The 23723-nt window shown below is 38.4% G+C and overlaps 1 protein-coding gene across 1 annotated transcript in view; it reads left to right on the top strand.

Annotated features, from left to right (window-relative positions):
- The window catches only part of LOC122650337 (probable leucine-rich repeat receptor-like serine/threonine-protein kinase At3g14840), a 117603-nt gene that overhangs the window by 2704 nt on the left and 91176 nt on the right, over nucleotides 1–23723 (top strand). Inside the window, exons 3-19 of the mRNA XM_043843737.1 lie at nucleotides 302–376; nucleotides 494–562; nucleotides 661–732; nucleotides 822–893; nucleotides 1048–1119; nucleotides 1253–1324; nucleotides 1404–1475; nucleotides 1597–1668; nucleotides 1770–1841; nucleotides 8734–8805; nucleotides 8915–8980; nucleotides 9165–9224; nucleotides 9342–9377; nucleotides 9534–9577; nucleotides 12551–12930; nucleotides 13003–13201; nucleotides 13593–13739. Of these exons, the coding sequence (XP_043699672.1) occupies nucleotides 302–376; nucleotides 494–562; nucleotides 661–732; nucleotides 822–893; nucleotides 1048–1119; nucleotides 1253–1324; nucleotides 1404–1475; nucleotides 1597–1668; nucleotides 1770–1841; nucleotides 8734–8805; nucleotides 8915–8980; nucleotides 9165–9224; nucleotides 9342–9377; nucleotides 9534–9577; nucleotides 12551–12930; nucleotides 13003–13201; nucleotides 13593–13739 (1652 nt within the window). The remainder of the gene's footprint in view (nucleotides 1–301; nucleotides 377–493; nucleotides 563–660; nucleotides 733–821; nucleotides 894–1047; nucleotides 1120–1252; nucleotides 1325–1403; nucleotides 1476–1596; nucleotides 1669–1769; nucleotides 1842–8733; nucleotides 8806–8914; nucleotides 8981–9164; nucleotides 9225–9341; nucleotides 9378–9533; nucleotides 9578–12550; nucleotides 12931–13002; nucleotides 13202–13592; nucleotides 13740–23723) is intronic.

Here is a 23723-nt window from a genome sequence, read left to right as displayed (position 1 = left end):
ATATTCTAGAACCGATTGAATCTTAAAAATATCAAGGTCATTATTTATTCAATTTTTTATTATTAAGTATTCGAAATTTTTGTTCAGATGGATTTTTATTGGAGTATCCGAATTTTTTTATGGAAATCTCTAAATTATTCAGATTTTCGGTTATCCATTTACGTCCCTACCTAAAAGTCGATCTTTTGGGAGGTAAAATGGTTCGATCCGGTTCTCAATAAGAAATGGGTCGATTTTGGGTATGATTTTACTGGGAGACGAGGAGAAGTCCCCTAATTAATGGATGACCGTTGATGTGCAGAGTTCTCAAATCTCAGAATCTACCAGGCGTCCTCCCTGCCGGAGAATTGGTGAAGCTTCTCTACCTCCAGGAAATGTAAGAATCTTTTAATTCTTTTTTCTTACTTATCTGACACAGCACATTAAAAGAGAAAATGATATTCTTTGTCAACTAACGTTACTGCAAACCCATATTCTCTCTCTCTTTCAACAGTGATCTCAGTCGCAACTACCTTAACGGTACAATCCCTGCAGAATGGGCTTCCCTGCCACTGGTGAACATGTAAGCTCCCACTCTTATTTTGGGCTTTATGTTAAACAAATCCAAATAATTTTGTTCGTTCCCTGAAAACTGAGATTGATGAAGAGATGTCCTTCCAGCTCCCTTCTTGGAAACCGATTGTCGGGTTCAATCCCAATAGAAATTGGGAACATCACCACTCTCAGAAATCTGTAAGTTCTGATGTTAAACTTTCCTTACTGCGTAGTTCAAAAAGTAATTCATTTTATAAGTTACAGCTTACAGAAGTTTGAATTTTCAGGACCCTCGAGGCCAACCAGTTCTCTGGACCTCTTCCTCTAGAACTTGGCAAATTGGTTGACATAGAGAGAATGTATGTCATATTCCTTTCTCCACTTCGACATCCCTCTTTGATATTCAGTTCTGGGTTTTCTTTTTCTCGAATTTGCCTCTTTTTTTTGAAGAAATTTATTATATAATGGAATGTCTGACTGCTTTTGTTATTGGGATTATGTTGGTTATTATAGTTTGATTTCCTCGAATAATTTCACGGGCCCTCTGCCAGAGACATTTGCAAACCTAACCAACTTGAGGGATTTGTAAGTTTCTACTTCTATCGACCCGTCCTACTTTTTTTTTTCTTTTTCTTGTTTCAGCTTTAGTATTAATAATTGTTATTTCCCTTTTTTTTTTTTTTTTTTTTTAAACTATTTTCCTCTTTGGAACATGCAGTCGGATAAGCGAAAACAACTTTACTGGAACGATACCCAGTTTTATAAAAAACTGGACAAAACTTGACAAATTGTAAGAATCCCCCCTCCTTCTAAGAGAAGAATTCAAAATTTTCACTTCGTTGTCCTTGACTTTATATTTTCAATGGCAGAGCCATGCAGGCTACCGGTTTGGAAGGGTCAATTCCTCCTGAAATATCTGCTTTGGTATATTTAACTGACATGTGAGTGAAAGACTTCTCTTTCTATATTCTTTCTGGTTTGTATGTTGTGGCATTCCTTTTGTATTCTTCACTTAAAGCAAATTTGGGTAGTTAGCATGGGTGAAATTATTTTTTTGCCCAGGCGGATCAGTGACATAAATGGAACAGAAATGGAATTTCCTCCATTGAGTAACATGGCAAGCATGAAGACTCTGTGAGTTGAATGTTTATATATCTCTCAAGATTAATTGAAGTTTGTGCCTTTCTGTTATTTTTGGCTGGTTGAAGTGACAATAGTTTGATTCCTTCTTATAGAATATTAAGGAGTTGCAATATTATCGGACCACTACCTGATTATCTCAGTACATTGACAAAACTAAAAACCTTGTAAGTCCAACCCATTCTCTCTCTCTCTCTCTCTCTCACACACACACACACACACACAAACTTATGTTTTTCCCCTAAATTTTTGCTGATATTCTTTAACAACGTTTCTTCTTTTGGTTCTTTCTCACTCCCCTTCATATATGAGAGGATATTACGATAAGTTCATCTTGTTGCACATTAGTCATGGCAATTTAAAGTCCTAGGGCAATTTTCTTTTTCTGTATATACCAGTAGCATGTTAGAAATCATTTGAAAGTATACTGTGTTGATCATAGTTTGAAAACTTGTTTCGGTAGGTCATTTCAGTTAAGATCGAAATTAGCGAAATGCACCGAAATTGACAAAATTTTGCTGTGACAATGCACTTTTTGCCAGTTTGTTTCGGTTGGCTGTTTCAGTGGGCAATCAACCATATTAGGCTCTGATACTTCAGGAAAACCTTATTTTAGCCTATATAAACATATGTAAACTTTTAAATTGCAAGAAAAGTCATACAATGTGAATGTGGTGGTTTGGATTTGTACCCTTGGTTGACAGTATATGCCAAACCCTATTCTATATCTTGTGTAATATTACCTATTCTACACATTGTTTTAGTACTACAAGATGGAAAAGGCAAGTAAAACAAGTAAATTATGCACCATGAATGAAGAAACATAATATTGATTAATTATTTATGAAATAGAACCAACTATAAAGTACAAGTAATAGATACCCAAGTCTCCCAGCAATATAATAGTTTGTAATACGTCATAGTGTGCAAGAAGAAACGCTCATAATCCTCCTTAACTGCCCATGTAAATGGCCTCGTCTACATACTGGAGGTAACCTATTGTAGGGTATAGGTCATCGTAATATGAAGAACTAGCCACTGAGCCACTGTGACTTGATGGTGTTGGCAGCATGTACGGCTGGTGGGCTTGGTAGGAGAAGTTGTCCACAAAGGGCTATCCAGGATGTCCTTGTCAGTGGGTGTCACACTCAAAACTGGGAACAGATGAAGATGTATGCTCCCTTAGTGCTAGTGAAACGACTATATGCACTGAACTTCGACCCACTGCTTTCACCGGCCAGCAAAGGATGGCGTGCCCACTCGATCTGCTGCCCCCTATACTTAATCAGCCAATAGTGCTAGAGAAGCTATTGATGTCCATACAATCAGCCTGCTCATTTGGCTGGAACAATGACAAGGCCCTCTCGTGTAGCTTGTACGTGCGGAGGATGGGCGTGCACCATGGTCCGTATCCTTTGTGGACTGTGGAGTGATCAAACTGGGTCTCCCCAATGAAACCAATCATCTCCGGTTCCACCTCCCACTCCTCCTGTGCCTAGTCTTACTGCTCTTAAAGTCCATCATATGCATCACCACCCCCATTACCATCACCACCATCATCTCCACGAGATGGTGACGGTGTGTGAGTGTGACCACTGGAATGGGACTAGTCTGGGTTCTCTTCATCATCCTTGCTAGGTGCGGACTCGAACGGTCAGGGTGTCTATGAGTGTATCCGACCTTCTGAAGCCATGTACTCGTCCATATTAGTACCCATCTGACTGACTATATGGGGGTTAGGTCTACCTCCAGCTTGATCCATCACCGGCTCACCTCTATCCCTCACCCACTCCACCAAGAGATCCTCCTCATCTGACTCCAACAAGAAAATGTTAGTGAGCTTGATCTGGTCCTCGTCGTTCTCCATACCCAGCCATATGTGCTACATCTTCAGCCTCATATTGTAATGCATATACACCAAGTTAGCCAGATGTTGGGAACCCAATTGGTTCCACCTCTTGGAGTGGATGTGTGAAAACGTATTACAATTTCGCTCACAACAGGTGGTGGAACATGTCTGGGAGAGCACTTTGATTGCTATCTTCCTCAATTCTTGTGTAGTACCCCCATACAACACCCACCATTAGCTGCATTACAACAATTAGACATGTTATTTGCATTTCTCAAGTCTTAATATAGATTTAAGTAAGAGAATAAAATACTGAATTGCGTATCAGCATTAGTATGTGCCCAGCCAGCCACAGCTCCGGGGGCTCCAAAACTCCCTAAGGCATCACTGAAACTTTTAATCTATAGCCATTTGGAAAATTGTTAACATTAGTTTCTAATTCCAGTTGTAGTAATTACTAATTATATTCCTAATGAACTACAAAACTCACCTCATTGTTGCAAATAGACTTTATTACATCCTTTTGGCTCCAACTTGGCAACCACTTGCTTCACTGCTTCTATAATTTCCGGATTCATCCCAAGTCTATGGCTATAATGATACTTGGGGTTTAGATATTATGCTGAAAATTCACATGTACATTTTTTCAATGTATAGTAAATTAGTAATCTATGCTATAAATTATAAAATGTAATGTGAATTAGGTACATTAAAAAAATACTCACTAGCCTTATGCAGTGGATGCATCAATTGAAGCTCCTAGCGATCCTTGAATTTGAGGAAGGTCTTGCTGCCATGTGGCATCAAATTGTACGTGTTATCCTTCATCATGTCCTTAGCAGCATACAAGTGTGGTATGATGGGCTTGAAAGCAGAGTTCATCATCCTCAGGACCTTGACCAACAACAACAACAACAATAACAATATAGCCTTATCCCAACTTAATGGGGTCGGCTACATGGATCCTAGAAGAGACATCATAATAATAATAAAGAAGTAAATGGGGGGGGGGGGGCATACAACATCAGCACAAACTCTAGGGCATTGACCCTTCTTAGCTACGTACTGCTTCTTAATTGCCCAACATTTTGCTCCAAGCCTCGAAATGGAGTGTAATACAACCACAACATCATAGTCCAACTAAATGGGGTCGACCACATGGATCTTTGCTCTCCAATCAGCTCTATTTGAGGTCATACTAGGAACAAGGCCTAAGCTAAGCATGTCTTTCTTCACCACTTTTCCTTTGTTTTATCTTAGGCCTGCCCCTCAGGACCTTGACCACTGGGTCCAAAACTTTCACTACCTTATTTAGGAGGTGCAAAACCCCTCAGATGAAATGGTTGTCTGTGCTGCCCTACCATCAGGGGAACTTGACTCCCTCCACTCAAACCACTCCTCAAATGCAAACATAGATTTGAGTCCGAACTTCTTCGCCCCAATCTCTTCAGTGCAATGAAGCTTGTGGTGAATCTAATGACGCCGTCCCTGACCAAGTCCACACACTACTCCCTCAACTGTCTTGCTCTCCCAACCACATTCTGCATCAATTTTATCTTCCCCATGTCCTTCAGCATGAGGTCAAGGTAATGGGCTGCACAAGGGGTCCAAAAGAGTTGTACCTACTATTATGCATCAAATTCTCACCAGCCTTTTCAAGTTTCTTCTGTTGTCTGTCACAGCCTGGACAACGTTCTTGACTCCTACCTTCTGGACCACCTCCTTCGAAAACTTATAAATGTATTTTGCATCCTTTTTTTTCCTTGGATGCATCCACAGATTTTAGGAAAACTGTTCTCCTATCACAGTAAACAATAAAGTTGGATGCTGGACTTTCTTCTGAAGCTCTTGTTTTTGCTGGTGCAAATACACATTCATTACCTCGTGCGGTTGCCCTTTGACCCCTAGGACAGCCTCAACCAACTTATCTAACATCGTTTGATTACTTTGATAATAGGGTCCCGTAGTGGCATTTGCTATGATGTTGTGGAATAACAACCACTTAGACACAACTTCCCCAACTTTCCCCTTCACATCACTCCACATGTGCTTCGGTTTACGCTGCTTGTGGCATTTTTTCTTGTAAATGTCGGGATTCTACTGTAGTACGGGGTCCTCTCGTGGTGGTATTGGAGGGGAGCTGCCCTTATACTCTGTGATCTCCTGAAGGGCAACTCAACTTACCTCCTCCCGTGGCTGTGGCTGTGGCTGTGCAGACCACTACCACCTGCTCTAGATGGACCAGATCCTTCCCTAGAGGCTCTGTGTCTATCCTCCTATACCCGCCGAAAATCCCTAGCCTCTGTCTTTGTCTATACATCATCCGGCACATACACAGGGTCATCATCATCATCATCATTCCACCCTCGCCTTCTCCTTTTCTGTCTTCCTCCGATGCCCTCCCCTCATGTGCAGCTATGGCCCTCGAAATTTCCACAAGAAGCATAGGCATGTGGCTTCATCTTGAGCATTCCCAGCCAAATGTTGTTTCAGTTTTGTGGCCCCATCTCCCATGATCTTCTTACCACAATAATTACACTGTGTTTTTCTTTTGTCACCTCCAATTGGCACTCCATACCTCCATGCTGTGTCTCCCCTGTCGTCATCTCCTCTTTGAGCAACCATTATCTCACCATCATACTGTTGCATGAAGAAAACAAATTATTATTAAACACATCGACTGAGACCAATTAAACAACTATATAGCTACTTATTTTTTCCCTAACGCTTATATTTTTTTCTTAATTATTTTTCTTTTGCAAAAATTGGCCTGATACAGAAAAACAAAATCTGGTACAGCATAATAAGCCTTATATGTGCTTCAAAACACGCTGAAATTTCTTTCATAATTTTCAAATCAACACAAAATATTTTTCCTTATCTTTCCCTATTTTTTTTGAATTTTAAAAATAGTTTTCTTAATTTCAAAAATTAAAAATAACTGTTTAGCGGCAGAATAAAAATTCTGACTTCATGAGCCCATCAATCGGCCAATAGTATTTACCATATATAAAATTGACAACCATCCAGTTTATATTAACCTTAATGTTTTCACATTTTATTATTAAACACATCGACTGAGACCAATTAAACAACTATATAGCTACTTATTTTTTCCCTAACCCTTATATTTTTTTCTTAATTATTTTTCTTTTGCAAAAATTGGCCTGATACAGAAAAACAAAATCTGGTACAGCATAATAAGCCTTATATGTGCTTCAAAACATGCTGAAATTTCTTTCATAATTTTCAAATCAACACAAAATATTTTTCCTTATCTTTCCCTATTTTTTTTGAATTTTAAAAATATTTTTCTTAATTTCAAAAATTAAAAATAACTGTTTAGCTGCAGAATAAAAATTCTGACATCATGGGCCCATCAATCGGCCAATAGTATTTACCATATATAAAATTGACAACCATCCAGTTTATATTAATCTTAATTTTTTCACATTTTTGCTGTAGAAAGTCCTTTTTTTAAACCAGAAAAATAATATATATATATATATATATGTATATAAACAGAAAAAAAAATTCCAACAACGTGAGGCTGTAGGTCGGGCTCCAGTGTCTGACGTATAACAATTTCATCACCAACCAACATGTATTTATCATATAAATATATATACACAATTCTTCTTGGAGGAGGGTTGGTTTGCCCGGGTGACTGATCCTGCCATAATATATTCCTACCTATAGCACCGGCAACCGATAAAGGGATTGACAGATGGAGTGGAATATAAAGTAGAAAAAGAAGTACCTAGAACATCTTTTAGAGATCACCACTGCAAACATCCGTAGCCACTCATAGTTAATGGAAATTATCAAGGGAGTAGATGTACATAAAGGCATGGAGAATGAGAACTTTTAGTGTAATTATCTCAGTTTAAATATATATATATTTTTTTTCCTGTTACATTCGCTTTGGACTTGATTAAAGCATTTTCAATGTGAGGAAATGTCAAACAAATTTCAATGATAGATTACTGCATGATTTCAGAGTCGCAATGGTTACATGTTGCATGGAACAGTGAAGAGATTCTCAGAGAACAAAATGAAAATATCTGGCTCACAGATTGAATAGTTCTCAATAAATAATGCATAATACTAAATGACACACTGTTAAGCAAACATTTACAACATAACAGCTGATGCTGAGTGTCCATATCTGAATGAAGCCAATAAGTGAAGATACTAAAGTGAAAACCCTAGAATTCAAGACCAAGTTGATGTAAGAGCGTGAGACTCTCAACCTGCAAAAGAAATAAAGATGTGAGAGAGAGAGAAAGAAGAGAACGTGAGATGGAGAGAAAGGGAGATTGCGTGAATAGGTCAATTAGACCACCACGCCTCCTATTTATTCAATTGATTCAAAAATAAGGACATAAATGCCCTTGAACATAAGTCATCATATATAGAGAAACCTTAATTCCTCGAAAGTACAAAACTACCCCTAGGATATAAAACATATGCAATGGGAAAAGTGAACAGTACCGCCTCTACTAACACCACCAACACTCCCCCTCAAGCTGGAGCGTACAGATCAAGTAAGCCCACCTTGCCAACGATCAAGTGAAAGTGACCAGCAGCAGGGGCTTTGGTAAGAGCAAGAGACTCTCAAACCTGCAAGGGAAAGAGGGATGCGAGAGATAGGAGAGACATTGTGAGAGAGAAAGAAGAGAGAGACATGAGAGTGAGAGAAAGGGTGATTGTGTGAATAGGTCAATTAGACCACCACACCTCCTATTTATTCAATTGATTAAAAAAATAAAGAGGACATAAATGCCCTTGAACATAAGTCATTACATATAGAGAAACCCTACTTCCCAAAGGTACAAAACTGCCCCTAGGATATAAAAACATCTACAAAAAAATTCGCTGTTGGGGAAAAGTGAACAGTACTTCCTCTGCTAATAACACCAACACAAGTGGCAAGTGCTCACCTGCTTTTACTAATATCTATCTCATTTGCTCCTGTGTCTTCAACAGTTAACACATTTTGGTAAGATGCTAGTTTGTTGAACTAAGAGTTTGTTTCCGGATATTCTTATTGTAAACATTGCACATGTCATGTTGAATTGTTGATATTCTTGTTCTTTGCTTTTATTATTATATAAGTAAATGCTGATGAAAGAAATCAGAAAATAAAATTCTCTTAGGGGAATTTCTTCAGACCAGAACCTCATTTTTGCTTCCATTTTTTCGTGCAGAGACCTCAGCTTTAATAAGCTGGTTGGAGAACTTCCAACCTCTTTTGTTGAATTGTCAAAAGTAAATTTCATGTAAGTCAGTTTCCTCTGTAATCATCTTTTAATGAGTATTAGTGGCAAGTTACCATGCTAGTAAAATTTGAAAACTGCGTAATCACAGAACTTTATCTCTTGTGATTAGGTATCTAACTGGAAATTTGTTGAATGGTACTGTTCCTGACTGGATGCTGAAGAAAGGCAAAAACATGTATGCTCTCACCCCTTTGATTTTGGTCCTGACTGGTACTTCCAAGATGGTTATTAGTATTATTTTATGATACCTATTGTTGAGGTTTGAAATTTATAATTACACATGCTAGTTTATTTCAGATTATTGAGATTATAATTTTTCATTTAACAGTATGGTTGTTCTATTTGAAACATTGATGTAGTGATCTTTCCTACAACAACTTCTCATTCGGAAGCTCGTCTAATTGTCAACAGAGTAATGTGTAAGAATGCATACTTGTAGTTTCAGCTTCTTTGATAACATACAGCTTCATGGTAGTTTCTAGTATTGGATCTTCTTATCTTTTTCCCCTCTTTTCTTTCATTTGTTGTCCCCCCAGAAACTTGTTTGGAAGCTCTTCATTGGCTAAAAACTCGTAAGTTTCTAGATTTCTTTTGGTGAATCTGCATAAAAGATTTTACGTATTTTACATTTTGATTAATTTGTTTGCTAATACTCAAATGAAAAAACTCAAAATATAATGGTGTGGATCTCATAATTCTGACTTGATATTGACCTTCTATTGATCTAGAAGTGGAGTTGTTCCCTGCTTGAAGAGTCTTACCTGCTCACGGAGTAAGTTTTTCTTTTTTCTTTTTTTTTTTTTAAATTGTAATGAAAATATTACCTTGGTTCTGTTTTTGGTTCAAAAACTTATTTAGCTAGTCTTAGTATTGTTTTCATTAACACTTTGTCTAGTTGAAACTAATATGAGCATAAGGGAAATGAAAACAAAACAAAAATAAAATGAAAAATTTTCTAATCATTACCAAAACTGTAACTAATTCAAAATATCACTGAATATGGAAGTTAAATGTTACCTCATTTTTCAACAAAACTACTGATATTTTGAATAGGAAACATGATGGGGCTTAGGATTCTATTTGAAAACTTTATCTATTGTACTTGTTAAGATTTTAAGTTTGTTACACAATCAAGAGTACAAAAGTTCCCATTTTCTTTGTTTATATTAATTTTACTTCCCTTCATTTCCCTTACTTGTAACTTGGAGCCTAAATGAACATAATCAGCAAATTATTGGAACAAAAATTACCTGATCCAATCCATTCTAAGGGCTGATGAACCATTTTAAACTTTTTCCCACTTCTTGAAAATGAGAGCTGCAGTAATAGTTTTGTATGATCCCACATTATCTTTTTTAAGACTAAGCTATTCAGTGAAATGTATGTTCTTCTTGTTATTTGTTTCGTTATGATTTTATTTAAAGGTGACTCATTAGTATGTATTTGTATATGTCTATGTGCCTTTGTACGTCATAGAGTAAATACCTTCTGGACAATGAGAAACCTGAAGATTGTTGATTCAACCTGAAACTAGCCAATAATTGAAAATAACAAGTGATAGGTAGACAAATTACTATTAAGCTCACACTGAGAGTATTGGGGGTGTTTAACCATGGCAATATAAAAATAAATTAGAAAGGGCCAAGCAATTCACATGGCAGGTCCTCAGAGTTCTCAATAAGGTGGATGGTATGGATTTCCCATATCAATGTTCCAAGGGCAAAATCTCTGTAATATGGACCAGTCATAAGTGATAACCAGTCCATAAGAGGATCACAAACTTCAGGTCCAGCAACAGTAAATACTTTGATCGGTTCTCAGATTTGCAGGTAATTTCATAACAATAAAATAAAAAACAAGAAATCAAAGAAGGGAACAAGAAGATAGGATAGTCACTCTCAGGCTCAGGTCTCTCATCCACGGCCTCTCACCGATGGCATCTCACTATACTCTCTCATAGCTCATAGAGCAAAGCACAAAGCTATGTTTTTTTCCCACTTCAATCTCATTAATCAAATTCGTGTACAAGGTTGTAGCCCCTTACAAACTTATATAGAAGATTCAAAAATAGACTCAAAGAGTAAAAAGGAAAGGCCTAACCCACCTTAACTAATAAGATAATATAAACTGACTAGGAAACTAAAATAATGAAAGAAACAGACTCACAACAGGACTCCAACTAAACTAACAAAGTAAACCCCGTTTTCCTACTTTCTGGCCATATTTTAGGCCCATTAAAGTGTCCCATTACAAAGAAAACCCATGGGATCAAAGACCTAACATATACATAATCCAACATTCCAACCCAATGTTTATTTCCAATAACATAAGCCCTTTAGGTGACTTATATGCATCACTCTCCCTAGGGAAAACTTTTCTCTTATTACACATACTGCAAAACAATAAATAATTTCAATGATTACTTATATTTTTCCATTAAAGAAATGAATATAAAGAGATTTACACCTGTCAATACGATTTTCTTCATCTAAATAAGTAATTATTTGCCCCAAAATGTTTTCAAGACATTGTTGTTGAATTTTCAGATATTAAATTGTAAATTGATGGTTGAAAACCATTATATACATTTATAACCTATTGGGTGGTAGAATACCAAATTCTCCCCAACATTGGAAATGGAATACCTTTTTCAACTGCTATTACAAAAAAGAGCATCTCAGTGCATGAGGCTCTTGCCATAGTTCAAAATCTAGTTTCTTTTCAGTCAAAATTTTGAATATTTCGAGTATTTCGGTCAAGTTGAAACGAAACGCAACATCAAATTGAAAAAATGCAATATTTTGGAAATTTCAATCATCTCCTTTCGGAAATTTCAGAAATCTCGGTAATTTCGGTATAAAAAATGCACTGTTTGATCGAAATTTCGATTATTTTGTTTCAGTATTTTGGTCATTTCAGCATTTTACACCCGCATATGGCCAAGCAAAACTCATAGAAAAAATACAATATTTCAACGAAATTTCAGCAAAATTTCGGTCTGGCCGAAATGGCCTTCCGAAACGAGATTTAATACTATGGCTCCCGCTACTGCAGAGTCTGGGAGAGGCAAATGTATGCAGCCTTTCGTGGAGAGGTTGTTTCCATATTTCGAACCCGCAACCCGGTGGTTGCAATACCGTTTCGAAGCTCACACTGAGCACTATCCAATGATACAGGGCGTACCCAATGCATGAGGTTCTCGCCACTGCGGGGTCTGGGGAGGGTCATAATGTCCGCAGCCTTACCCCTGCTTTCGCAGAGAGGCTGTTCCCAGACTCAAACCCGTGACCACTTGGTCACAATGGAGCAACCTTACTGTTGGACCAAGGCTTGCCCTCTAGCACTAGCCAATGATGGGTGGGGAGGGAATCGGTGGCCATTCTGCACTGTTCTTGCACCTTTGGCTAATGTTCGGTTCTCATATGACGGGTTCACTTATTATTGCATCAAAACCGACTGAGATAGTCAAGTTGTTGAATATTAAGCAAGCAAGGGTATTTTGGTCTTTTTCCCATGACTGAGTGTTCCAGATGTCAAGATTCGTCGGCATCCTATTGTCATCTTCTCTTGGGAGGGGGTGACAAAATGGGGTGTCTACACAATTTCCTCTCCTGTCCTCTCTCTTGCCTTGATCCTTGCTTATTTCCTACTGTGAGGCCAATTGAAAGTTTAAGATTTTAATGATATCCATCTGCTGTACTCTATCCAATTCGAACTCATGAGTTTATCTTCTGTGTATTGCTAGAGGGGTATTCATTTCATATAAATTGCGGTGGAAGAGAAGTGATTGTCAACGGCAATACCACTTATGAAGATGATTTGGATTCTGCTGGTCCTTCAAAGTTTTTCCAAAGTAGATATAATTGGGGATTTAGCAGCACAGGCAATTTCATGGACAATGACAACACTATTGATACCTATATAGCTACAAATGTATCCAAACTCTTGATGAGAAACTCTCAATTGTACACAATGGCACGTCTTTCTCCTCTTTCTGTCACTTACTATGGGTTCTGTCTACTGACTGGAAACTACACTGTGAAGCTCCACTTTGCGGAAATCATGTTTACAAATGATCACAATTATAGCAGCCTAGGGAGGCGCATATTTGATGTCTATATTCAGGTAGTTAATGACATTGCATAAATTGCTTTCAGTAGCTTATAGAAAAGTTTGGTTATAATTAATTCATTGCAGGGACAATTGGTATTGAAGGATTTCAATATAGTAGATGAAGCTGGTGGAGTTGGGAAGGCTGTCATAAAAATTTTTAGTTCAGTTGGTGTGACAAACGGGACAATAGAAATCCGGTTCTATTGGGCAGGGAAAGGGACAACAGCAATTCCTACTAGAGGGACCTATGGTCCTCTCATATCGGCTATTGATGTGGATCCTGGTAATGTTTTGTCATCTCTGGAGCCTATTTTTCTCATAATGAAACATCTTATAGGTGACATGAGTATTATATTTGTGATGTCACGATAGACTTCAATTACTGTTGATTAAAATTGGACAACTACATCCTTTTTCTTACCCAACCCTCCTCTTTTCTTTGTTATATGTGGAAAAACTGAAAAAGGGAAGAAATGGATTACAAAAAAAAGTGATTTATTTTGAAATTATAATCCATGAATTTTCTTTCTTCTTTTTTGGCCGATTCAGTTTTGTTCATTTTATTTCAAATTATAATTCCAAGAATTCAGGTTTTCTACTGTGCTATGTTTTGAGTTTAATGCAACATAACGTCACCTGATGAACTTAGCTGTTTATATTGTGTCTTCTTGCAGAGTTTATTCCTCCTTCAGAAGGTGGAAAGAAGATGTCTACAGCTGCTATCATTGGGATTGTGGCTTCAGCGGTAGCCCTTATCTTTGTGGTTCTTGGAATTCTTTGGTGGAGAGGCTGTCTGGGGCATAAAAACATGATGCACCAAGGTCGGAACACAAAAACACACACAAAGAGAACCTAGAATTATTGAAAAAGTAAACAAGAAGAAAAAGGACAGCTATTTTTCCAATTTCCTATTCATTTACTTCATTAACATCAACTAACAAAGTAAGGAACACCCTAGATGAATTATCAGTTTCACCTTGATGTTTCAATGCCATCAACTAACCATTCGAAATATTTGTTCGATCATTTCATTGCTCCAGTTTCTTATGTTCTACTTACATGGATATCATTTTTTGCTTCCCACAAATGCATATAAGTATGGTTTCTTCCATACTCTTTGCTTCTTTTCATGCATTTCCTTTGCTGACATGATTTTTTTCGCACATGACTGTCACTCCTGCTTTGAAGATTTGAGAATTGAATGCAAGTTGGTAGTCATGAAACAATTGATGAACCTAGTAAGACATACTTCTTCTAACTAATCTCCTTGGACAGAGCTGAGAGGTCTAGACCTGCAAACTGGTTCCTTTACCTTGAGGCAAATCAAAGCTGCAACAAACAACTTCGATCCTGCAAACAAGATAGGAGAAGGTGGTTTTGGATCTGTTTACAAGGTATCCCAAAAAGTTCCAGTTGTATTGATCTATCACTCCATCCAAATGCATGCTTAGTTAGAAGAAATGAGACACTATTACTACAATGCAGGGCCTATTATCAGATGGCACCATAATAGCAGTTAAGCAACTTTCTTCCAAGTCAAAGCAAGGAAATCGTGAGTTTGTGAATGAGATAGGGATGATTTCTGCTCTTCAACACCCTCATCTTGTAAAGCTATATGGATGCTGCATTGAAGGAAATCAATTGTTGCTAGTTTATGAGTACATGGAAAATAACTGCCTTGCTCGTGCTTTGTTTGGTAAGATCAGTGTCATTTGCTCGTTCACATTTGTTTATGGTGTTCATACAACCTAATTATGTAGACATAATGAATGGGAGCCTGGTTCCTACATGCCCACTTTAAATGCAAACAACTGCCATAATGGCAAACCACATGGGACCTAAATTTTGTGGACAGGTAGACCCCCTGGCCTCCTGCTCACATGTCAAGCTTCAGACCAATCAGAATTTGCCACATGGCAAAACAGAGTTTTGAAAATCTAGGCAATGGGAAAGTACGTATTAGTAGTTGGAGTGCCGTACATGTGCATTGAAATACATGGCGATGCATGCCATTACACAGTATGGTATTTTGAAATACATGGCGATGCATGCCATTACACAGTATGGTATTTGATGTATTAGTCTTTGAACTTGACATGCAGCCAATCCAGACCATGCTCTCTCTATCCAATGTTCAGAATAGTCACATAATTTCTCCACTCAGTGATATTTAAAGTGGGCATGTAGAAATGGTTATTACAATGTGAGTGTAGGAAACATTTTCTCAAAATATACGAGCATCTCTAATTTTTCTTTATTTGATCATGTAAAGGTCCAGAAGAAAGTAAACTGAAATTGGATTGGCCTACGAGACACAAGATCTGCATTGGGATAGCAAGAGGTTTAGCTTTCCTCCACGAAGAATCTAGATTGAAGATTGTTCATAGAGACATCAAAGCTACTAATGTTTTACTCGATGAAAATCTTAACCCCAAGATATCTGACTTTGGCTTGGCCAAGCTTAATGAAGAGGAGGACACTCACATCAGCACACGAATTGCTGGAACTATGTGAGTCATTTTAATTCCTCTCAGAAAATCCTCTACAATAAACAAAAAAGAGAAAACCATTATTTATTTTATCATTTCCAAAATTTAATGCATATATATTTGACATCATGAGATTTCCAAATCCAGTATCTCTTTCTCTAAAATATTTGATTAGAGTTTCATATATATACCATCCTGAAAACTATAAGGACTCTATGAGAACTATTGTCCATGCAGGACTTTGAGTGAATTTTTTGTAGTTAAATTTGACCTGATATGTGGAGATTATCTTTACTTTACAGAGGATATATGGCACCAGAGTATGCCATGAGAGGTTACCTGACTGATAAAGCGGATGTTTACAGTTTTGGGGTAGTTGCCTTGGAAATTGTCAGTGGGAAGAGCAACACCAACTTCAGGCCAAAGGAGGAATGTGTTTACCTTCTAGACTGGGTAACTTTGTTAACTTGCTATATTTCAGTTTTGTCCATCTTATACTTTTTATATGTTTGCACGTTGTGGAAGATCACTTTATGTGACTGTACTCAAATTCAATACAGCAACTCTTATCCCTTAATTAATTTTCAGGCCCTCGTTCTGAATGAAAGAGGAAACTTAATGGAATTAGTGGATGAAAAGTTGGGTTTGGAATTCAACAAGGAAGAGGTGTTGGGGATGCTAAATGTGGCTTTGCTATGCACTAATGCATCTCCAACTCTTAGACCTACCATGTCAGTTGTGGTAAGCATGCTTGAAGGCCGAGCTGCAGTTCGGGAGTTTGTTCCAGATTCAAGCATCTCTAGTGAAGATATGAGATTCAAGGCTATCAGGAATCATTGTCAAAATGGCCAAGGTCAGAGCATAACTGAGAGCCTCACCCATAGTACATCTATAGATGGACCATGGACTGGGTCTTCCATATCTGTTCCTGATCTTTACCCAGTCAATCCAGACTCCCAATACTGGAATGACAGAAATAGCCTACTATAAACACTCTGGTTATATATATATATATATAGTTTAAAAATAATATATTTTTGTTGCACACATTTCTGTGATGAACTGATGATTAGTGATTTTGTATTTTCCATCACAACAGACAAATGTACATATGGTTTTGGCAACTTGTATGAAAATTTGCTTAGTATTCATTTATTATATACAAAAACAATTTGCCTTTCTAATTCAATAAATGAATCATGATTTATAAGGTGCTTGTTGTATTGAATATTTCAGTTTAATTGACTGCTTTTCTTGTATCAAACAAAAATCTTCTTCTTTGAAGCCCTTGGGAAATCTCATCCCTAAGCTTCTCGCTTTTTCATTTACTTTTGCTTGGTGATGGCTACAGCAATTTGCCTCTAATGCAACTAGGGTGAGATGGTTGAACAACCCAAGCCCACACTTTTAAAGCTAGGACTTAGTTGAAAGCGACCCAGCTAGGGTCAGGTGTCCCTGCACGTACGTGCTGTTGATCTGTATATTTTTTTTGGATGAAAAATAATTAGATTAAAATTCAAGGAAGGAAAGAAAATTGTCAGAAGCAACAATATATTGATTTTTCCTACTCTAGCCCTAACTGCTAAGGTATGAGATACAGAAACATGATATCTATCCTGTTTTCAAATACAAACTTTAGAGAAATTATTAGTAACAGATTTAATGTCTAGAAGGACAATGAACATTTCCCTTGGCCAATAATTACTCATGCTATGTTCCAAGTTCCAACCAATCAAGCACCTCCTGAGAGTCTGTCCAAATTTCTACGGTTGTGGCTCTCAATTCTTTTGCTTTTTGTTGTCCTTGGAACACTCCCCTTGCTTCGCCTTCCTTAGTGCTCCGGCCAAAATCCATAGACGCAGCAATAAATATTTTATCGCCTTCTTTTTTTTATAATGACAATTTATTAATGAGGGAACGAAGTTCCAACCAAGTCTGCAAACAACAACAAAGAAACAGAAGGAGGGGGGGGGGGGGAGAAGGAGAAAACCAAAATAAAGATTGCTGAGAGTCAGCAGGCACCCTGCCTCTTTTGATTCTTTAGCAAAGAACATGGAGAATTGGCGGAAGAGGATCCAATAGAAGTAGTATTCAAAGACAGAAGATTTAAGTTCGAGACCCATCTACTACTAAAAATTCTCAATGGGTTAGTTAGGTCAGACTTTTGAAAGCAACACATTGGTTCCTAGCATTCCAAAGGAAATAGCATGTAGTGGGAAAAATCGAAACAAAGAAAGACTTGTCCCTTTTGGAAATTGAAGAGCTCAGGATTAGACAAATGAAATCAAATAAAGACGAAACTTGGAGATATTCCAATCTCATACCCAACAATCCTGCAAGAAATGAAGAGCAAGGGAAGAAGTTCACACCTTACTAACAGACAGACTGAAGCACATCTACTGAAAGTACAATACTGAATACAAATACTCCAAAAAAATAGCAAAGAAAACACAAAATTTCATGCAAGAATGTAATTCAAAAATGAAAAATATTACCTAATGTTATGTATGTTTTGAATTCTTGGACCCGTTTCGAAGAATGATCCGCTCCGACATTTTTGGTGGCGACCCGAATGGAACTTTTTCTGAGATCTGTGATGGTAGCAGAGGGCTTGGGCCGATATTGACCCGGATCGGCCCGGATCCGATGGATCGACCCGGATCCGATGGAGGAGTATTTATGTTCCTTATCCGCTTTATTGTAAAGAGAGAGGAAGATTTGGGGTTTTCGTTCTAGGGTTTCTAAGAGAGAGCAGCAGCAGTGATTTGGGTGTTCTTGAAAGTTTCCATTGTAATTTTTTCTCCGATTTGCATAGTGAATCATCTTCGTCTTCGCCCGTGGATGTAGCACACCATAATGGTGTGTGAACCACGTTATATCTCTGTGTTCTTTTGCTTGGTTCTTGTTTCTTTTCGTGATTTTGTTGGTGTTTGCTATAACACCTAAGACTCACTAAGAGGCCAAGAGTAAGGAGTCAGGGGAGGGTGATGATGGATCCAACGAGGGGGTGGCAGCGAGGAGGCAATTCCTTCGGATAATTAAAAAATTATGAGCAAGAGAATGCTACCCGATTGTGTAGCCTCTTCACCAACACAGTAGCACGATAGCCAATGAGAGTGCAGACAGAGGCATTGGTTTGGTTATAATTTATTAAATTTGATCTGAGATTTGACCTGTCTCAGCAGATTCGAACCTCTGACCACTTAATTACAATGGAACAACCTTACCGTTGCACCAATGCCCGTCCTCTGAAACCGTGTTATAGTCATGGGTTGAAATAGACCGTTATTTGACATTCATGAATGTTGAGTCCTATTTCATAGCTGTTGCTGTGTGTGTTTGCATCAAGATTGAGTCAAAGGAGACCGAGACGCATGGATGGGTGGTAGGGTGGACAGGAGACTACGTTGCAATGCTAATTTATAATTGGGTTGGCCCACTACTAAAATTTCAGCTACCCTACTCTAAACCACAAGTAATCCATTGACGGTCTCAATATCTCATTATAGTTGGACGACTAGCACCTATGGAGAGAATTTTCTATGATCACAAATTTTATTTTTATCTCTTCCATTTTCTGGCCGCTTCATTTCTTCAAGTTCCTCTAATAGAGGAGGTGAACCCCACCTGGGCAGGGGTAGGATGATCATTTTTGTCCCCTCTATTAGAGGAACTTGGGGAAATGGTCTTGTCCAGGAAATGGAGCAGATAAAGGTCCTAACAAATTCGCTTTTGTTGCTGAGATCATGTGCGCTAGGTACGGATTTTTATCCTCTCAAGTGCAGTGCTCCTCATTTGAGAATCCAAAGTAACAATGACGTCTTTTTACCTTCTCAAGTGTTAGCATGAGATGATGACAGATGGGCATTGGGAGATAATATATGCGGTCACTCTTATTCAACAAGAAGGTATGTTATAATACACAATGTGGTGAGCGTGGTCTAAGGGCAAGCTATTTAATTCGGACAAAATTTTGCTGCTACCCTAGGTTGCACGTTGCAGAAATGTTCCTGCTACCTGGGCTTACAACTTAAGAAATAAAATAATTCACTTTCCTTATGGTTCACAAATATCCATCTAAGTTTTAATATTTTTCAAAATATCCTTTTAATTATGCTTCTTTGACTTTGAACCGGGTAGCAGTAGCATTCCTGCAACCAACTCAGGTAGCAGTAAAAATTTTTCCTTTTCATTCACTGTTTTGGATTTTAGATTGAGGAAGCTAGGTCTACTTCACATTTTTTGGCATTTTCCCTTTTTTTTAAAGTAACAAATAAATCAGGTCAAACGGAATCAAATGATATAACCAGAATTGAACAGTTCCAAGGTTCAAAGTCCCGGAATCGGACAATGTTCAGCCTCCATCAATTCTGATTGGGATTGATTGAAACCCTAGAAAATGAAATCTAGAAGAAAAGGTAAACATTTCCAATGATCTTAGATTGTTTTAGAATCAGTGGAATCCATCAATTCGTAAGTCCAGCGACGAATTTTCTCCGTCATTAACACGAGTGGTACCCTTATCGCCTTCTCCTTCCTTCTCTAGAGCAGTATTTAAGTAGATATGAACTCTGAAGTCTGGCCTGCTCTCCTTTCTTTATAATCTTCTCTCTGTTGAATAGTTGGAAGGAAGATTGGGTAAGGCTCAGCAGCTGCTGCTGCTACGAAGATGTTATCAGGAAGAAGCTCTGGTGCCTCAGTCGCTGTTCGTATTTGGGGGGTAACTGGTCTGATGATCATCAGTCGCTTTGTAGCTTTCGCATTTGGAGCGACGACCACTCTTCTTCCTGATGACGAAGGTACGTATATATATATATATATATATATATATATATATATAAGTCACGTCTTGAAACTGGATCCAGATCTCCTACGGCCCAGGTGCCCGTAGCAGCTTGTGCGACGTGACAGGGCCGTTCACGCAATGACCGCCTTACCCCCACTTGGGCAAGGCACTGGGTAGGGGGTAAGGCGGTCATTGCATGCGCGGCCCAGTCTGCACCACATAGGCTGCTACAGGCAGCTGGGCCGTAGACGATCTGCATTGCTTGAAACTCTTCTTTCTTATCTCTACTGTCGAGCTGCCCAGTAGGACCGTGCTGCTAAGACACGGTGATGCCCACAATGATCGTCGGATCCAGATCCTCTATTGTCGAGCTGCCTGACAGGACGGTACTACCGAGACACAGTAAGGCGGCAGTACCGTCCTATCTGGCAGCTCGGCAATAGAGGATCCAAACAATTTGGATCCTCTACTGTCGAGCTGCCCGGCAGGACTGTGCTGCCTAGACACAGCAAGACATGTAATGACCACCTTAACCTTGCCCAAACACCTTGCCCGAGTAGGGGTAAGGTGGTCATTGCGCAACTCAACGTGTCTAGGCAGCACGGTCCTGCCGGGCAGCTTGGCAGTAAAGTATCTGGATCCGGATCCAAATTGATGATCGTCTTATCTCCACTCGGGTAAGACGCTTTGGCAGGGGTAAGGTGATCATTACACGCCTCACCGTGTATTGGCAGCACGCAGTTAGATCGAAATTGCTCTTTATATACTATTAGTAGTACTTCTGCTAGCTTTTGGATCCCAAACGAAGAGCTCATCGATCGGAGCTTCTTTCTTTCTGCTAGCTATAAAATGTTCTAAAATTAAATCATCAACTACGGAAATTAACCACCAAACTAATTGTTTCTCATGATCAATACTCGTTTTTCCATTCTTCTTGACCATTTCTGTTTTTACTCTGTTGACATGATATAGAGAAGAAGCTCAAAGATGATTAATTAAAGAATCATAAGAAAAAGAATGAAAAAAGCAGAGAGTTTTCCTTCTTTTAATCGTCCACCATCGATCGATCGATCGATCTTGACAAATTTTACAATTAAATACTGTTTCAACTTTGAAGACCATGCACGTAAAAACCAAAAGGTCTCACTTCAAATAATTAATTTCATGTTCCTCTCGTACAGGTGGTACGTGTAGAAGATCCAATCTTCCCCATACTTCTCCCCCAAATGAAATAAAAGATCTCACCCATGATGATGCTTTTGTGCATCTTCTCATTGGCCCCACATGGTATAGAGGCGCCGCTACTAGAAATCTATTTTATTAGTCTTTCCAAAGAGGGATTTCAATAGAAAATTAATGATTTCTTATGGTTGCAAGGGAAACGAAGGGAGGGAAGTGATGAAATCAAAAGTAGTAATTTTTATAATCATTTAAGTGTAATTAATTCCAAAATATATCAAATTTGGTAATTCATTTTCACTTTATTTTGCCATTAAATTTATTTATTTAGAAAAGAGAAATAAATTTTATTTTTGAAAATTATATTTACTATTAGATTATATAGTTTTGTTTACAAAACTTTTCTTTTTCATTGCAAAAGTCCTTTCATTTTCTTTACTTGCAATCAGAGGGAGCCATTTCACCAACAAAAAAAAAATCAGAGGGAGCCATATTTTTTTATGGGAAAAAGCTCGGCATGCCACCAGGGTGCACAACATGTGTCATCCTCTTTCATCCCATTTTGGAAAAGACCTCTTTATTACCCTCCTATGTTCAATCCTATGATTGGTGTATGCCGTTAGCTTATCGAAAATTGGTGGCATGCCCAACCTTATGTGAATTTTGCACCCAGACACTAGAGCGTGCAAAAGTACATTCCAACTCCTATTGAAATAAAAAAATCTCATTGGTGTTGATGCCCCTACATGCGCTCTCATTGGCCCCTACACTGGTGAAGAGAGTACATGACCAAGTAATGAATTTTTTTTCTTGGTAGAACCAAGCAGTGGCCTCTTGCCCTATTAATTGTACTTAACAATTCATACCGTGCAGTGAATGCTTTGAAAGAAATAGCAAAATCATTGGGGAAGACAGATTGGAACTTCAGTGTGGATCCATGCAGTGGTAAATCAGGATGGGTGACAACTAATCCGCGAAAGGAACCGGAGAATGCAGTCACTTGCAACTGCTCCTCTGCCAATGCCACTGTTTATCACATTGTCAGTATGTGAGTCTCTCTCTCTCTCATTGTCTATCTATCATATCCATCATTTGTTTTTAGGACCACACCTCATGGATGATGGTGTGAGATCGACTCTGATGGTTACACGTCATTGGAAAGGAACTACACTCTATTGTTAGTGTTTGTTAATCACATCTTCGTCTCTCACCATCATGGTTCAAGGAATTTGGATACAAATTTCTAAGGATTTTGATTGATTCCTAGTCAATTCCAAGTCATGATTCTGAATTAGAATCGACAATTGATTGTTGCCAATTTTATTTACTTGAACCATGAGCTACTACCCATGTTAATCCTTAATGCGGGGAACTCTCTAAAAAGGAAAAAGAATCCTAAAAGATAGCGTGATCCTGCACCCAGACTTAAAGAAGCGGAATGACCGCCCCACCCAAAAAGAAAGGCATAAATCCCACCCTTCTTGTTGCTTCTGGGCATGCTCCTAGTGGCCCTTGCTCCACACTACCTTTCGGGTTTAAATTAGAGTTTATTTGTCACATCATTTATAAAAGAGTTTCTTTTCTTACCAAAAAATAAATAAATAAAAAGAGTTCCTTTTCGTAGTGCTGGCTGGATTATTATCCTCTCCAATTCTTTAGGTTTGGCAATGCGGCAGTGCTAGGTGGAGATGCCGACACATGGCAGCTCAGACATCCAAGCACTGTCATGTGTCGACATCTTCACCTAACACTGCTGCACTGCCAAGCTCTAAGGAATTGTAGGGGATAATTTTCCAGTGCTAGCTAGCCTAGCATTCTTTTTAAGAATTTATGAAAATATTTATGAATGTTATCAAGTATCAACTAACCGTACGTGATCAAAGTTTTCACTGGCCACTTCCCCCGTGATTCCAATTCAGTCAAAAACTTCGAGTCAAACAAATCCAACGCACCATAAGCCTTATTGGGCTAATGGACTTTGACTGACCTCGTTATTTGATCATCGATGTCATTCCATAAAATCCATAAGCTCGCGAGAATGGATCAACTAACCAACAGTGAACATGCAGTTCAGAGTCAATCACATTTTAACTTTGTTTCCATAAAAACCCCTCCTCTTGTAAATGGTAAAAATAGAATAGGTGGTTGGCTCTCACATGTACATCCACCTGTTGGTACATGTAGAGGATTCGAACTCAAGCTCGCCGGCCTACTTAGGCTACAAAACTTAGAAGGCTGCAACTTGGGCTGGCTTTCACCAAAAAATAAAACACGGGCCGGCATGGGAGTTGGAGGGCCCAATCTATAGCACAAATACGAGCCCAACCCACGCTAAGCACTCCTAACCCCAA

Source organism: Telopea speciosissima, chromosome 2 (genome assembly GCF_018873765.1).
Source record: "Telopea speciosissima isolate NSW1024214 ecotype Mountain lineage chromosome 2, Tspe_v1, whole genome shotgun sequence".
Taxonomy (NCBI): domain Eukaryota; kingdom Viridiplantae; phylum Streptophyta; class Magnoliopsida; order Proteales; family Proteaceae; genus Telopea; species Telopea speciosissima.
The sequence above is the reverse complement of the archived record's forward strand: the minus strand, read 5'-3'. Positions and strand labels throughout refer to the sequence as shown.